Below are 18,877 nucleotides of genomic sequence, written 5' to 3' on the forward strand. Positions count from 1 at the left end.
GCAAGTCTAGGGGACAGTAGCTGACTGACTGACTACTAGATGGTGAGGCGAAACTGAATGAGAGGCTTGCCACTGGAAATTTTTTAAGGCTTGGGATGGGAATCGGGAGGAAGAGGGGGTGGGGGGTCACGAATACATAATATTGAGACAACTACTACTACTAGATATGCTACGAACATTAAACAGAAGAAGGATATAAAAAGGAAGGTTAGCAGGCACTTGACGAAGACGGCTACCAAGCCAGAGAAAGAGAGAGAGAGAGCAAGAAGTGCCCCCACTCGACTTGAGCCTTGTGTGCGTATGAATACTATATATTCTCTCACGCACGCAAACACGGGCACTTTCTCCCTGACGCTGAGCAGGCGAGCTATGATATATATATACACAAACACACGAAAATATAGACATATCTATCAAACAAAAACAACATGGCAGAGACACTGGGCATTTATGGGGAAGGGCTTCAATTCAATCGGTGCCCCATTTTTCTCCAAGTTTTCCCATCGTCCCCAAAAAACATTTCACCGATATTTTCAGGAATCAACCAAGCTAATACGTTATTGAGGTGATTTATTTATTCTTAGCTAAATATATCAATGAAACAGATAATTTTTTTTGGGTGTTATGTCGAGGTGAAATCGGATAGAAAAATCATTTTGGTTTTTTCTGGGACTCGAACCTCTTGGAATCCGGGCAAGTGTGCTAACATCTACACCCATGGCCCCCACAAGGGGGAGTCTGACAGGGCTGCAGCCCTGGGGCCCGGCACGATTCTCATCATTTTTTTTACTTTTTCACGCCATAAATTCCATATAAAGGGGCACGTGAAAAGTCTGGTCTGGGGGCCCGCCAAAGGTCCCATCATAGGGGCCCTATTCCAGGATGTGGGGGCCATGTCCACACCACTAGAAACCCAACCTTCCTTTTCCTTTTCACGCACTGTGGCGTCATACGCTGAAGAAGAGTCGCACTCTATACTGCCCCACCCAGGGACCATTTGCTGAAGGGAGGCTGTCTCTACTTCACGGCATCACACCACAGTGCGTGAAATAAGGAAAGCAAGGTCGGGGTCTCTAATGTTGTATATGTTAGCGCACTTTGCCCGGAACGCAAGAGGACCGAATTTCGAGTCCTGGAAGAGACCAGAATGACGTATCTTTATTGGGTTCCCCTCGGCATAACATCCAGGAAAGTCTGTTTCCCTAAAACATCATTTATCAGGAGAGAATCTAAAAATATATTTCTGTGTTTGCCTGTTCCACTAAAATCTCCATCTATAACAGGGGGTTCTTAACCTATGGGTCGCACGTGCTTCTGACGAGTCGTACAAGTCTCCTCATAATCTATTTATAAATCATGTTGTTGAGCCACTAGTCTCCAAGGCGTTAACTACTTCGGTGGCCTAGATTGAAACCCAGACTTTTTTTTTTGGGGGGGGGGGAAGGATGTCATTCTAAATTTTTGGAAGAAGTCGGCATCAAAGAAGTCAAAATTATTACGAAATGCATCGAAATACTTGAAAATATCTGTATCTGTGCAAAAAATATGAACACACTAAACAAAAATTAGTGGGAATTTGAAGTTAATGAAAGAAATAATATCAGAACTTCTATGTAAGAAATAATATCAGAACTTTTATGTAAGAAATAATATCAGAACTTTTATGTAAGAAATAATATCAGAACTTTTATGTAAGAAATAATATCAGAACTTTTATGTAAGAAATAATATCAGAACTTTTATGTAAGAAATAATATCGGAACTAATGAAAGAAATGGTATCAAAATTTATGTAAGAAATGGCATCAGAATTTATGTAAGAAATGGTATCAGAATTTATGTAAGAAATAACATCAGCATTAGTGAAAGCTTTAGATAATTTGATGGATAGCATTCGATTGGCCCACCCGTTAAGAATCTACTGACTAGTTTCGCAAATTTTGAAAATTTAGGAATATTCATTAATATAAATTTTTAAATTCGAAATAGGCCCATGGGCCACAAAGTTGATCGTATTGCTGATTTTGGGTCGCGAATAAAAAGGGTTAAGAACCCCAATACATCTATAACGGGGAAGGGTCTTCAACGCATGGCCCTCTTTATTCCGTGACAAGCCAACCATTTTCAGAAAACAGCTACGTAACACTAAATGACAATTAAATAATTGAATATAATAAGTTTAATGCAGCTCTAAATATTCACGGTATTTAAAACTGAGAGATACATTGCAGATTTACCAGTGACGTTGTACACTATTCGATATGCTATCAGAGCCGGCTTAACTAGTTCAAACTGGCCCAAACACTTTTTGGGGGCAACGGATTCCATGCATTTTGGAACGGACATAAAAATCCGAAAGGCATCCAAAAGACCCACAAAATCACAGAATTTACAGAAATGCTGAAAAAAATTCGGTAAAAGAAATCATTTCAAGAGTTAGGGAAGGAAATAATTTATACAAATACAACGCCACAACAGGCAAAATGCCCAACGAGGTGGCTGATAAAAAGATGCCATAGTTTATTTATTTTTTATATTATTTTCATATTATTATATATAATTTCATAGTTACTGGAAAAAATTACTGAAATATAGTAATTTCTGAATCGGTGAAAGAAATTGTTTTATCACTGTGATGTAGATTGATAACAGTGCTCAACACTGATTTTGTTCTCAAAGATATTTCAGTGATTTCGGGACGGTGTTTCGGAATCGGTATAAAGTGGAAATTAGATTTCAATGGTAATACCATAAGCAACATACAAATCACATTGAAACTATGTGTCATAAAAAATTCATTAAATCATTGGCAAAGCTATTTCATTGTCATATTTTCAGTCATTTTTCAGCGCTGATTCCGAATCTGGCATTGGTTTTGCCGAATTGGCTCCAGTTTTTGAGATAATGCATACTTTGAACAATGTGATTTGTATGCAGCTTATGTATTACCATTGGAATTTAAATTTTTACTTTATCACAAAAACTAGAGCCAATCTGACAAAACTAATGCCAGATTCGGAATTAGCAGCCCCAATATAGATTATATTCGGGCTGGTCCGATTAATCGATAAACTGTTATCGTAGTTAAAAATTTTAGTTGAGTTAATCGAGTCGATCAATTCGATTAAAACTGTTATTAAAAGTTTGTGAATTGACTTGATTTTTTTGAAAAAACCGATTAGATGCCTTATAAATCATGTTTTATGCAAAACATTTTGGATAAGTGACCATATTTAAAATATTTGAATCAATATTTTGATCAAATTAGATTCAACAGAAACTGATGATTTCAGTTTCAAATTGAGTTTGATGGAAGTTTTATTAGAAGACGACCAAAATCCATCGTCTCCATTGTGACGTTAGCTTTCTGTATTCTTGGAAGAGTTCATCTCCTCAAAAGTATCACTCGGAAGAAGTTTATAAAAAAACAAGCGACAGTGTAATCGAAAGTAGTTTCAAAATCAGTGAATAATAACTAAAAATAACCGATTTTTTTTTAAAAGCAACGACAAGATCCAAATGAAGAAATTACAGGTTAAGAGGAAATTATGTTCAGCATATTAAATTGCTTCTTGAAGCGGGCAGCCTCAATCTTTTTTTAACCTATTGCTATATTTGTTTACATCTACCGTTATATGGTCACAAAAAATATTCGATTAATCGATTAAAAATTTTCGATTAACCAGTTAAATTTTTTAATCGATTCCCAGCCCTAATTAAAACCATTAAAATTTTCTTAAGATGATTTTGTGTGTGTGTGTAGTGGAGCAGTGTAATTATTTTAAGAAAATAATCTTAGAATAAACGTATAAAATAATTCCAGAATAAATAAAAGAAATAGTTAATCAAGAAAATTTTCCGAATTGGTAAAATAAATAATTTCGGAATTAATGAAAATTCTTATTTAATATAAGCAATGAATCCTATTTATAGAAAGTACTGTTCGACTGGGGGGGGGGAAGGGGGGGGGGCAGTTGGCCCATCCGTTGAGACGCCACTTTACATTACATATTAACTCCTTGTAAACGTGGGTGCCATCTCAATATCGCAGTATGATTTTGTGGCCCTACGGGCTTTATGGAAAGTTTTAACGTGGCCCGGAAGCGTAATTACAATCCCTACTCTCTTAGTAACAAGAGGAAGCTGCGAGCAAAAAAGCTAGCAAGACGTCACGAGAGTTTTGGGCGAAACTGAATTTCAAAGTTCATTGATGAAAAATGAAAGCAGTTTATTGATTCAGTAAATGATAAGTGGACTCAGATTCGCGAGCCGTTATTATTGTCTTCTCGATGCACGTGAACCGCATTTGATTAAATCAGAAACAAAAGTGGAAGCATTTTTTAGTAAATCAATAAATGACAGCAAAGATGGAAGGATGGGAAAAGAAATTGGGATGGGTTTCAGATCGAATCCAACACACAACATTCAGTACGTGAGTCTCGTACTATAACCATTACTCCAACGGTGGATTCTAGCACAATTAAATGTACCTATTTTTAAACGTCACCAGTAAAAATTTCACTAGGAGTGACGTAATGGTTCATCACTGATTTCGGCCAATCACGATGCGCTAAATTTCTACAATGTAGCTAGAAATGTAGGGATTGTTTATAAGCGGCCCGGAATGTCTGAAAGGTTGAAGACCACTGAACCATAACATCCCAAATCCATAGACCTGCCATATAAGTTTTTTTTGAGGTCTGTTCAAGTATTATGTAACGAATTCGTTAGTGACGCAAGCATGTTTGATGGTGATCAGGAGCGGTTCGATGGAGGGGAACAATCGTTAGATGTGTATTCGATCAATACGAGATATTCATTCATCATTACGTTTTGTGCAACAGATAGATAAATTGCTTACTACGTCCGGCGTTTTTATACAAATCCAATGCCAAGAAACAAACATTTTATGCCAAATCTGATAAACCAACAAGAAAAAAACAAGTGCAGAAATCGCCAAAGCTAATATAATATCAGTGTAGGGTAAGTGAAGAAAAAGATTGACAAATATAGCTTTCATCAAGTATTCATAGAGAATAGACGAGATGGAAAACAGAGTCAAACTCAGTTATAACGACATCGAAGATTGTGTGAATTTTTTCCGTTGTAATCTGTCATTACAACCACGACCTTTTTTTTTGACAAAAAATGTAATCGGATGCAATCAAATGCTGTGAAAGAAGCTGTTACTGTATTTCATTACGATTAGTGTGACCATATAATATATGGTTAATAGAGAGGACACAGAATATTGGGGTCATAATACGAGGTATCACAAATTCTCTCGAAAACTATCATGAAATATTGCTAACGAATAACCCTTGGAAAGAAATACAGTAGTTGAAAAAATATGCTGGGACTTAAAATGTATTTCACGGGATGGTGGGGAAATTAACATGGCAAATAAGTGGGATGAATATTTACAGTCATGTATTCATTTTTACACAATTTATACATTATGCAAAATATCTTCATCTTCGATTCCATTAAATATTAATAATTGAAGAAGTATTATTCAAAATACCGAAGAAAACGGGACATTTTTGTAATGAAAAAGGTCAGAGCAAAATTAAGTTAAAAATACAGTAATGTCCCGTATACTGGGGCATGACTGAGCGCCAAACTTTTTAAAAATCCCTTTCTCAGCGCTAAGTATCAAAAATGCCATGAAACGGCTAAAAATTTGTCGTCATATCCAAGTTCATGGAATTTTCATCGATGTTATAAGCAAGGTTCATTAAAATTGTTCCCTTAAATCAGTCCAGAAAGTAATTATTGACTTTATAATCTAGTTATCGTTTCGACTGAGTTAGTTATATCCGAATTTGACTGTACGTGAATGAATGAAAGCAAAACATTTCCGTAACCACACAACGGATATGTTAAGTAAATTTACGTATTAATTCAACGTTTCTCGAAATTTTCCCAGAGGAAATCACCCAGAATATACCTCTCTTGTCCCACGGAGAAAACCTTAGATCGTATGTTCCTCTCCAATAATCAACTATTCCCCAATGAAATTATATTCTAAAATCGCTACAGAATCCACGTATCCTCCCGATATCCCCACCTCCCTCTTGACTTTCACGTACGATTTGCACTCAATTTTCTTTTATCTAGCCCCCCGCAGAATCATCATTTAATCAGCTGTAACCAGCTCTCTAAAGAATGCGATCAGTAGCGCAGAGAAAAACTTCTCTTTCTTCTCATTAAGATTCTCTTCTGCGCGAAAGATGCCCAAGAGCAAGAGAAGCTGCTGCGGGGGAAGTATTATATTAGTATCGAGAGAGATAAGCATCCGGGAATTATCTACGAGTTCGCAGTTTTTTCTAAGTCCAGAGTGTAGTTGTTTCACGATTTAATTATACGCATATAATTTGACTTATAACCCAACAAAAGTGTAGTATAATGTAGAAAAATGCGGGATTTACTGTAAATCCCGCTTATAACGTCCCCTCTTAGAACGTTTTCCAGCTTCATTATAATTTATTGGTGTCTCAGAAGGAAGAGCTAAGACTGGGGGGGGGGGAACTTTAACGCATGACCCGTGGACCACATTTGGCCCTCGGAGCGTTTGGTTGTGGTCCGTCGATCATTTTCAAAAAATGGTTGAAAACATTGAAAAACGATGAATTCAAGAATTAATGAAAGAATTCATTCTAGAACAAATGAAAGAAACAATTCTGGAAAAAATTGATGAAAAATCAGAATTATATATATATATATATATATATAAAATGAAAGAAATAATTTCGGAATAAATGAAAGAATTCTAGTTAATCCTAGAATAAATGAAATAATTCCATAACAAATTGATGAAAACGCAGAATTATTGAAATAAATTTTTATATTTTTGAAACACATAATTTCAGTGAAAAAATAACATATAAATCAATGAGACAAATAATTTCGTAATTTCCGATAGAAATTATTCCACAATCAATAAAAGAATAATTGCACGATTATTGAAAGAAACGATTTTAAGATATATTTGAGAAGGAAAATAATTTCAGAATTACCGAAATAAATAATTAAGAATCATTTGAAGTTATTTCAGATTAAAATTAATCTAAGAATTGATTAATTTAATCAGTAATTAATCAAACTTTTTCAGAATTAGTGAAAAAATTATTTCAGAACTGATCAAAAGTGATTATCAATAAAAAAATATTTTCGGAATAAACAAAAGTCAATTATTATTCCCCTTGGGGCCCCCATTGGCCCCTTCAATTAAGATGTCACTAAATTACATGAGTTGGTGGCCCGCGGACTATGTGAGATGCTTCAATTCGGCCCTCCGTGTCTGAAAGGTTGAAGACCCCTGGCTTGGACAAGATTGCCCATTACTCTGCCACCGAGTAGTATAACACAAGTTATGGATCATGAAAACGTGAAGTAGTAACCTTCTGTGGGGATTTCCAAGTGTTCCCAGAACAGTATTGTGAAAGGCAGGCATATGGTAACTGTTACCATTCTGTTGAATATGTTTTCCGTCTAGTACGACTTATAACCTTTACTAATACGTACTTATCGATATTTCCCGTTTAAAGCTCTTTCCCGCTTACAATGGCTTTTATGACGGTGTTTTTGAAAAACGTTATAAGTGGGATCCACTGCATAAGTTACATTAGATACGTAATTTTTGAGTCATTCTGTAATCAAGTTCACAATAGTTTCTTCTACTCGCAAGCATTTTTTTCATGTATGGCCCTCACATCCTAGGGCAGAACGCTAGGTTGGGATATTTGACGGGCTTCAAAAGCCAGACTTTTCAGGGGCCCTTCTATAGCGAATTTATAGCGCATGAAAAAACAAAAACTAATGATATTTTTCCCGGGTCCATTCTACTCTATCCTTGTGGGGGGGGGGGGGCCCATGGTGGCACGTCCCTATGAAATTTGAAGAAAAATCACTAATGACAATAGCCCGCAGTTCTGATTGATCGTCCTAATGAATGCGACACACACAAACACCGAGTTTTTCACACAACGTCAAAACTAAAAAAATACGGAGGGTTAAATTAGTGTAGCCTAGAGGCCACCAACAGCAGTTGACGGTCATTATTCCCAACGCTTTCTCGTCGGAACGTTCAAAATTGGCAGATCACCATACATGTTGAAGAAAAAGTTAACCAATGCCAGTCTTTAACTCAGTGTTTCCCAAATGGGACAATGGAATGGTTCAAGAGGGCTTTAGAAGCTATAGGTTTAGTATAGGATCCTATGGGTTGGATTGAGTTGAGGGGGGGGGGGCGTAACAAAATGTTTGAGAAACTATGGTCTAACTGAATCGCTTCATGCAAGAAGGGGCACAAGTTCATTTTTCGCAATATTTACTTTTCCCCGATTGTCACTTCGGTACATGCATATTATATCTCAATGACATATTATATCTCGAAAGGCATCATTTTGTGGTGCCTGGTAAAAAATACCCATAGATAAAATTCCAAAATTTATGCAGAAAAGGCCACAGTTTTGGATAGTGTTTTTTTTTTTGCTACTTTGTAAAAACTAGTTTTTGTGACTGCCTTTTTTGCATGAAGCGGTTTAAGTGAGGCATGAACCAATTTCCCAACATGTTCAGATGTTTGTAGTATAATCTGTTCGGCCAAAGGAAAGTAGAAAACGCTTTCTCGATGTTCGATGTTCTCTTACCGACGACTACGGAACGACCAATGTCCTCTCGAAACGCGAGAGTGGCGCAGTGGTAAGATGCTTGTCTTCCGCTATGAAGGTTACCGCCATGGTACACGGGTTCGAATCCAAGCAAGAACATAAAAAAAAAGTTTTTTAACTATCGAGCCTAGGCCAGACAACCGACGATAGATGGAGCCTTCACTTCCCACACAACTCCTCTGGTTGGAAATTGCCATGTGGAGATATATGACCGGAGTTACTGTGCGGTAAAGTAGTGTCCTCTCGAAGCCTCGAGCGAAAACGAAAAAAAATTCGCGGAGGTTTTGGTAAGTTTGGTTAATTCCCCCTACACTTTAGCACCAACGACGCTTGGGAAATATGCATAATCACCGATAAAAGTGATTAATCTAGGGAAATTTATCGAACTTACAAAAATGCTTGTTAATCATGCATAATAACCACATTTACCATAACAGTTATACGACTAAAACTAAAAGTAAAAGGAAAATTCAAATGAGTTTTAAAATGATGCAACACTTACCCCAGTCGTACTCTTGCCATGTTGCAAATTCAAGTAAACGATCACTAGCAATGTTTCGGGGAGGGGGGGGGGTTATACGGGGGGAAAAAAAACACACCGAACACACAAATCCAAGCGGTATCAGCAATGTATATGTATCAGGTAAACACTAAACACACAATGTAATTTCGTTCAAACGGCCCAAAGAGTTGTCATCATGACCGATGGAAAATATCTTTGCGTATTCCGCCGTGTATAGTAATCCTTTTTGGACGAGTTCAGGAAGACGATTAGCATCGGAAGCACATGGGAAACGTCCACACGACTGGATATAATGTTGGAATATGTACAAAAAAAAGTGATAAAAAAGGTGATTTCTCAGCACCTTGGGATCGTATAGACGTGATAACGTCGGTTATTATCCTACATAAAAAGATGAAGATGCGAAAAATAAAATCCACTCACTCTCTCACGAGCACAAAACAAAATCCATGTTGATGTCTGTATTTTTTTTTTTTGTATGCAAATTTTATATTTAATGTTGAGAACGGAACAGCAGCATTAATATAATATTAAAAACCTGTGAGGCGAAACCAGAACTAATAGAAAAATGTTGGAGCACGGGAAATACGGATAGAGTTGATGGTTCACACTTTAAAAAAAACACAAACGTCCGTTCACAGAGTATTAATGAGACACTAAAAAACACAAACACAGAGATGATGAATGAATAGAAAAAAGAAGCAGACACAGAGAGAGAGAGAAGCAGATGCAGCACGCGGTCGGTCGCTCGGTCGCGCGAGATTGTTCCGCTCTCGTTAGTTTCGCGCCCGGTCGGTCGGTCAGCAGCAGCAGCAGAAGCAACGAACGCCGACAGCCCCGTTTAATGATGGGTCGCGGCGCGCGATCGGTCGCCAAAACATTGGCGGATATTGGCTCGGAAGACAAAACGGTATCAATTGCACGTAGCCGTGGACAGACACATCCGAGAAGAATGAAATACATTATGGCATTATGCACGCGACAACACGTTAGAAGTAATATTTCAATAGATAATGTTTCGTTTTATCTTGTTTAATGCATTTACACATTATGTCTAATAGAGTCATGAACGTCAGGGTGCCAGTCCGTGTTTTTTTACCGGACAGGAAAGAAAAAAAACACCAAAATTTCCTTTGGCTCCGTCTCCACGCTTATTTATTGTATTCCGAGTAGACACTCATAATAACAATAACCAAGTCTTAAATCCTGATACCATAAGTTATTATGGTGTGTTTGAGCGAATTAATCACATCGTGCTTTTTTCCTCTCCCCACGTCAGTCGAATATTGATATTAGTCTATCATTATTCGGAAATTCACAACTTGATATGCAGGGTATCTGGATTTAAATCAGATGATTAAAACAAAAATTCACAGATTTAAATCGTATACTTTGATATCTCAAACAATTTCGAATAACATGATTTTTTAAGTTGTGTGATGTACGAGTAAATAAGGTAAAGTAAGCGTTTCACATTTAAATTATTTACACATTACTTAATATTTAAACAAATGTGATAAAAGTTTTTTTTTTTTTGGGTGAAGAGTCCGGTGTTGGTAGAATTTCATAGATAAAATATCTTAAAACCAGTTGAAACACACCTACAAGACATTTCGTGAATAAGCCAGCTTGCTAGCTCACAAAAAAAGTAACTGATACATGTTTGTCGGTACAAACACGAAAAAAAAAAATACATATATAATACATAGAAATAGGTGTCAACAGGAATGGTGTTGATAGACAAAAAAAATCGGCATTTAGCGATGATGAAAGATCGAAGCACTCGAGATGAAAGATTACAATACAATGTCAAATAGATAATTTAAGTTTTCTTGAGTTAACTACGATTTTGAATTCATAAAAAAGATGTACATGAAGATTGTTCACTTTTTTTAACTGAGGAAGTAAATTAAATATTTTTAGAGTTGAATAAAAGAAACATTTTTGGGGACGAGTTTTAATTGGATTTGGTACCTGTACAATGTGACGTCTAAATTATATTCCCGATTTATGTAACTTTAGATTGAGATGGCCACTTCTTTTATAAAACATTTTTAAACTTTTAAATACATAAAAACGTTGTACAGGGAGCATATTTAATTGATTGAAAAGTGGAAATGTATGTGCGAGTCTATTTTTACTCAGAACGACACGGATGAAGGGCTTCTGTGTGACGAAAAGGGTAGAAAGATTGCTGAGAAGTATGTCTTCCCCCCCCCCCCAACAAGTAATGCCGTAATTCAATCTTGATTCCACTAACGCAAAATAAAATAATGTAGTTTTAAAATGGATTGGGAACACTTATTCCTGATAAAATAAAATTTGCCAATGTTGGGATTTAATTCTACAATCAAACAGTTAATGTGTTTTCCAAGATAGTTTCCAATCTATAAATATCCTCAAACGCTTAAAGGTGTCTGCTCTATTAACAACTGTGCACAATCCGAGTTATAACCCATGTCATAATATGGTATTTTAGAACACCAAAATCATTGAAAGTACCAGAACCAAACAACATAAAAATTTAGATTTATCTACATTTAATTTTATTTTATTATTTTTAAACCAGATATTTATTAAGTTAAGATCGTTCTGCATGTTATTCCTCAAATGAACTGAAGAGCTCTAAGAATAACAAAGAACTAAATAATAATCTAAAACACAGATTTTCCCTTTTAAATTACACAGGTTATTTATGTATATTAAGAACAAAATCGGACCAAGTACCGATCTATGAAGTACACCAGATGTAATTTGTGTTTCAGAACTCAAAACGGACTTTCACACTTTGAATTTTGTTAGTAGGATATGATTTGAAAAAATTTAAGAGGCAAACACCAAATTCCTGTATATTCAATTTTAGTTAGAAGAATACTATGATTTACAGTATCAAAAGTTTCGCCGATATCTAAAAAAATAATGTTGCAACTTTAGTTATTATCATCTGCCATATACACATTTGAAATAAAATTAACAAGATCGCCTTTCCATACTTTTCTGAATCCAAACTAATTCTCACTAAAAAAATCAATGCTGTCAAGAAATTTAAGGATTCTGGATTTAATTATTTTTTCTATGGCCTTTGAGAAGACAAAGTAAAAAAATTAAAACAAATAAAAAACAACTGAATTAATTAAATTTTTCTTAGGAGATTTTAGAGTTAGGTTTGCAGAGTCTGTTCCAAGAACTTATTTTGTCTTGGAGAAAGCGAAGTTGTTAAAGAAGGTGTCACAAGAGTATATACAGAAATTATGAATAATGGCCACAGTTGGGAAACAAGATGTTTCTTTCCAAAAGTGATGAAAACTTCACAACCCTAATGCTTCTCGTTTATGTTTTGGTTTAATTATGCTACAACATAGAGAAATTTAGATGATGGTTGTCACCGTCCATCACACGGTGACGTTAAGCATACAGGGTGTCCCTTAACTCATGGGCCAAACTTTAAGGAAAGGTAAAATATACATAAATAAGCATTTTTGTTTAGCAATGTGGGGTCGGAAATGAAAAGTGTTGGCGGATACACGAAATGCTAAGGAAATAAAAAAAGCTTTTAATGTACATCATTGTTTGTTAAATACCTGGCATTTTCGAAAGGGTAATCCAATTACCCTTTCGAAGTAATCACTTGCTAGACGCTGAAAGGATTGTATCGATGTTGGTGGGGGCACATTTGAGCACTTTCTGTAATTATTAATGTAAATAAAAAGCATTTTTCATTTCCTCAGCATTTCTGTTTTTCCGCCAACACTTTTCATTTCCGACCCTACATTGCTATACAAAATTGTGTATGTGTATTTTGCCTTCCCTAATGAGTTCTGAATGAGAAATATTGTCTTCATAGCTTAGTTGGTACAGCACTCGTCTGGTATACGAGAGACCGGGGTTCGAGTCACCGTGGATGCAAAGATGGATTTTTCTTTCCCAAAAAAAACCATCTCTACAAATAACCAGTTTCCGTACATCTTGTTTTTGGACATCACACATATTAAGAATGCTTTCTTAAAACATTTACCCGGAAATTCGGTATTTTATAACATCTGAAGCATATGAAATCAAACTTAATCTAACCAGAAGGGAAAACGTCAAGAGCCACCTCGGTTAATAATGAATTCGCTGAAGCGATGCCACATTCGGTTAATACACGGTCCTTACATCTCCCGCGACAATCACGATCACTTCTTCCGATGGGCGAGGAGGAGGAGGAACGTTGTTAAAACACCACCCGTGGTTTGAACTCATGGAACCACTTCTCGACAATGCACTTTGATTCCTAGTCATTGTAAGAGACGATGACGCAACATGCTCACACGTTTCAAAGCCCTCGGCTTCACAACAATAAATCGACCACTATGACCTCCCCCCACACTCTGTCCCCACAAGGGATATAAGCTGGTTATGCAAAAGAATGTGGGTCATGGTGCAAAAAAATCTGATGTCCGTAAAAAAATCTGATGTCCATACCAGAGAGAGAAACTCCCAAGCTCAGCCACAGGCTCTTACCTCATACTACGACCCCTCGCCATGTTTCTTTTCATTCATAAACCCCCCCCCCCCCCACCAGGTTCGAACTCCCATTGGCGGCCGCCTGAAGTTGATTTACTGCGATTTTTCAACTTTTAGGCAAGAATGCGAGCCTGTCTCCTATTTGGAAAAAGTCTCTCCGCAGAGAGCAGACAGACCGTCAACACAACACGCAACCCCATCAGATGTGAGCCCCCCATCAGATCCTCGGTTTCAGAGATTTTCAGATGAGTAGCAACACACACTTGAGTCTGTCGCCCTCACTAACATTTCCACATCCCACAATTGTCACAATTATGCTACTACGTAACTGTAGATGCACCTCGTAAACATTCGTCTGGGGAATGCCCCATGAATTGGGAATTGGTACAAGCGTGTATTCTGAGGTTCTGTATAGCACCAACATATACATATGTTGTCATAGTGTTCGTGTTTTGTTGTCCCTGTGGTGCTACCATTTGACTTCCATATGTCGAATGCTAGATACCCGATATTTTCGTGTTATGTAAGTGTTGTGTTGACGGTCTGTCTGCTCTCTGCGGAGAGACTTTTTCCAAATAGGAGACAGGCTCGCATTCTTGCCTAAAAGTTGAAAAATCGCAGTAAACCGACTTCAGGCGGCCGCCAATGGGAATTCGAACCTGGATTTTCGCGATGAGAGCTATAATTGTCACTCAAGTCGACCTCGGTCTGACCACGTGCTCCAGGTCGATCGAGAGTGATACTAGGAGCGGGATATAGCTCTCTAAATACCACGATCGAGGCACTACTGTATACATATACGATAGTTTTGCTGTATTTTCCAGGCACAAAGCTTATGCTCACACGAAAGGGACGGTGCAAGCGCAGAGGGATAAATAACGAGAGTTGGAGAAGAAATATGAGATCAATAAACTATAAATGCACATGACATAAAACAATTACCTCGTCCATAATTAGATACAAACGAGTCCTCCATCTTTTTATTATTATTTTCCTAACATATATCCTACAGGCATTCCGAGTCTGCCATCAGAGTTTCCTGTTCGGCAAGTAAGGTAAATCTAGCTCGAAATAAAAAAATATTAATAAGTAGATAAAAGATCTCTTCCGCAAAAAAAAGCCGATATTTATACATCGCCGGCTTTCCTAATGACAGACATTATTCGTTATAGTTATATCGGGACATTAAGGAAGATAAATACCCTGGAGGGTTAAGTGCTAACCTAACATAAGAGAGATAAATACATATTACGAACACACACACACATACACCTGGAGCAGCCGTAAGGAAAAGACCCGGAGCTGCGGCAAAAACTATTTTTGAATATGCATCGACCGTTTTTAGCTTCTTTTCCAGGTATGGAAAAAATAAAATTCGGCTTTATTTCTAATATATACGTCCCTTCTTTTCCAGGTTCGCCGGCGTTCCAAAAAAAGCATATATAGAGAGAAAAATCGAACCCAGGCAACGGAGTTCCGAAACAGAAACATACAAGAGAAGAAAAAAAAAAAAAATCGCCCTATCTCTCACAAACATTGCGTCTGAAGTTGCGTCATTTATTACGTTTATAAGAAAACGAGAAATCGTATCGCGAAAGAGATATGGAGGCATATGCTCCATCCAATACACGAAGTTCGGAAATGTCGAATTTTTTTTTCTTTTATCTCGGAAAGGAAGTCAGCAGGATGATAAGAAGAGAAATAAATCGCTAGAGATTTGATAGGAAAATCTAAAAAAAAAATAGAGAAAAATCTTGATCATTACCAAATCGATTTGAAAGAAAAAAGAATAATGGATAACGAAAAAAAGGGTTGACGAGGAATCACCGCAATAAAAGACAAATCGTTGTTTGTGAAGAGTGTGATCACGCCTTTACGGTCACGGGTAGCATGACAAATCATGTTATTCAAATCAAACCTGTCACCAATCCTTAAAAAACGCCAACATTAAATGGAATAAAGTTTGAAATCCTAATACATGCATGCCAACCTTGCAACCAAGCCTGTCCGTAGTGGCAATGCTCATCGCCGGGGTGGGGGGGGGGGCAGTTCTTGCTTCCCCCAATTTTTTTTTCTCATGACATTTATTTTTTTTTAAATCCAAATCAATTTTCTTCCACAAAAGACAAAAATTGCGATTCTGACGTTCTATATCAACCTAGCAGTAATACCTGGCAATGATGTGATGATGAATACCGTGTTTTCTTCATATACTTGGGAGCATTGAAATAAACAAATAACGCCTCATGAAATAAACAAATCTAGATTTAAAGAAACGTATGAATGAAGTTTTCCCCCCTTTTTAAGGGGCGCTAGGAATTTTGGCCCCCCCCCCCCGAACTTCAAGTTATCTATTTCTGCCTGTTTCAGCGTCCAAAAATGCTCAATTAAAGCTGTGGAATTTTTTCGATGCACTTTTTACAGGCCCATAATTAATTTTAAAATATCCTATAACCCACACATGAATTTATGCAGTTGAATATCAAAAGACAATACGGAGACATCTATTTTCATGTTTGAGAAGATATAAATAAAAAGTTGAAATTAATGTTATATTGCCTGGATATCCAACTCCGAAGTAGGTCCGGCGAATTACTTCATATTTAATCTCCTGGGCTTCGTATATATCTCTAAGCGAACTCAATATTTCAAAAATCGAGAATTCAATACAATTTTTTAAATTATTGATGTGGCAGGAAACCCCCACTAAATTTCCGCATTTATACAGTAAAATCGGCAATTTCAACACTGATTTCTATGGGGATCCTCCTTTGCCTGACCTTCAAAGTGATGCTGATGATGATTCTGACGACTATTGAAAAAAATGGCAAACCATTATAAAGGCATAAACTATTATACATATACACTGGCAGCGTTAAAGAAGCGACAAACCATTGTAAAGGCATAAACTATTATACATATACACTGGCAGCGTTAAAGAAGCGACAAACCATTGTAAAGGCATATACACGTCTGAAACGCATTGCTAAGGAGCCATGGTAAACGTTCGGAAAGTGATTGTTGAGGCCCAAAAACCATTGTTGCCTGACAGTTTTTTGCCCATTTGAGGGATTTGCCCTGCTCTGACAAAAATTTTAAAATAGCCTACTTTGAGGGACATACAAACCGTGTCCAAGTTAACCAATATGGCGACTTCCTGCGCGACTTATGGAAGAAACAAATCTAGATTTAAAGAAACGTAGAAATGAATATATATTTTTTCTCCCTTTTTAAGGGGCGCTAGGTATTTCGATTTGCCCCCCCCCCCCCTCCGAACTTCAAGTTATCGATCTGCCTATTTCAGCTTTCAAAAATGCTTAGTTAAAGCTGTGGAATTTTTTTGATGTACTTTATGGGCCCATAATCAATTTTAAAACACCCTAAACTATATGAATTTATGCAGTTGAATATTAAAAGACAATACGGAGACAATTTTCATGCTCGAAAGATGTAAATAAAAAGTTGAAATTAATGTTATTGCCTGGATATTCATCTTAAAAGTAGGTTCGGCTAATTACTTCATATTCAATTTTCTGGGCTTCGTATCTCTAAGCAAACTCAATATCTCAAAAATCGAGAATTCAATACAATTTTTAAAATTATTGATGTGGCAGGAAACCCCCACTAAATTTCCGCATTTATACAGTAAAATCGGCAATTTTAACACTGATTTCTATGGGGCGTCATCCTTTGCCTGACCCTCAAAGTGATGCTGACGTTGATTCTAACGACTATTGTAAAAGTTTCAAGCCTTCATAAAGGCATATAAAATATTATATGCATATACTGGCAGCATTAACGAAGTGACAAACCATTGTAAAGGCACATACACGTCTGAAACGCATTGCTAGGGAACCACGGTAACCTAAGTAAACGTTCCGAAAGTGATTGTTGAGGACCAAAAACCATTGTTCTCCGACAGTTTTTTTGCCCATTTGGGCATTTGTGCCCTGCTCTGACAAACTTTTAAAGTAGCCTATCGTTCAAGTCGGGTCCCATTTGGTATATATGCAAAATTTGGCGACGATCGATCTAAAATTGTAGATTTGTATAGAGAACATACATAGACAGAAAATCAATTTTATATATATATAGTTTTTGGGCCTCAACAATCACTTTCGGAACGTTTACTTTCCTTACCGTGGTTCCCTAGCAATGCGTTTCAGACGTGTATATGCCTTTACAATGGTTTGTCGCTTCTTTAATGCTGCCAGTATATGCCTTTATAAAGGCTTGCCACTTTTGCAATCGTCCCAGTAATGAGACTTTTTGAATAGATGCCATAATTATTATCAGCATCACTTTGAGGGTGAGGCAAAGGATGATCCCCATAGAAAATAAGCGTTAAAATTGCCGATTTTACTGTATAAATGCGGAAATTTGGTGGGGTTTTCCGCCACATCAATAATTTTAAAAATTTCATTGAATTATAGATTTTTGAAATATTGAGTTCGCTTGAGATATACGAAGCCCAGAAGATTAAATAGGAAGTAATTAGCCCCGGACCTACTTTTGCGTTGGATATCCATGCAATAACATTGATTTCAACTTTTTATTTACATCTCCTCAAGAATGAAAATTGAGCTCTCCCTATTGTCTTTTAATATTCAACTGCATAAATTCATATAGTTTCGGATGTTTTAAAATTAATTACGGGCCCGTAAAGTACATCGAAGAAACTCCACAGCTTTAACTAAGCAATTTTGGAAGCTGGAATAGGCAGATGGATAACTTGAAGTTCAAAAGGGGGGGGGGGGGAATCGAAATACTTAGCGCCCTTAAAAAAGGAAAAAATATATACTCATTTCTACGTTTCTTTAAGTCTAGATTTGTTTCTTTCATGAGTCGCGCTGGAAGTCGCCATATTGGTTAACTTAGACACGGTTTGCATGTCCCTCAAAGAAAGAGGGAGATATCAGGTGATCCAAAAAAAGCCTCATTGAAGAAAACCCGGGCAGCGCCGGGTATTATAGCTAGTCACTTATCAAATTTGATCGATGTTTCATCAATGACCACCGTAGATTGCACATGGATTTGCTACTACAACTTCAAGGCGCAAATGCGAGCCGATCTCCCCGTTAAAAAGTCTCGCCACAGAGAGCAACAGTCCTACAAACAGTACAAATATTCAGGCATTACACTTCACTCACATAGATGGCAGCACTGAAAAATCA

The 18,877-nt window shown here is 36.9% G+C and overlaps 1 protein-coding gene across 3 annotated transcripts in view; it reads right to left on the minus strand.

The window, feature by feature from the left end:
- Positions 1-18,877, minus strand: part of Hmgcr (HMG coenzyme A reductase) — a 190,883-nt gene that overhangs the window by 81,404 nt on the left and 90,602 nt on the right. The window contains exon 1 of one of the 3 annotated variants that reach the window (XM_089249631.1): positions 9,177-10,017. The exons of the other annotated variants lie outside the window; for them this stretch is intronic. Coding sequence (XP_089105757.1) covers positions 9,177-9,196 — 20 coding nt within the window. The 5' untranslated portion in view covers positions 9,197-10,017. Of the gene's footprint in view, positions 1-9,176; positions 10,018-18,877 lie in introns of those variants that run through there. 3 annotated transcript variants of the gene reach the window in all.

Source organism: Pholcus phalangioides, unplaced genomic scaffold, assembly GCF_987345545.1.
Source record: "Pholcus phalangioides strain wild (caught in Gottingen) unplaced genomic scaffold, Ppha-v1.0 ptg000003l_1, whole genome shotgun sequence".
Taxonomy (NCBI): Eukaryota; Metazoa; Arthropoda; class Arachnida; order Araneae; family Pholcidae; genus Pholcus; species Pholcus phalangioides.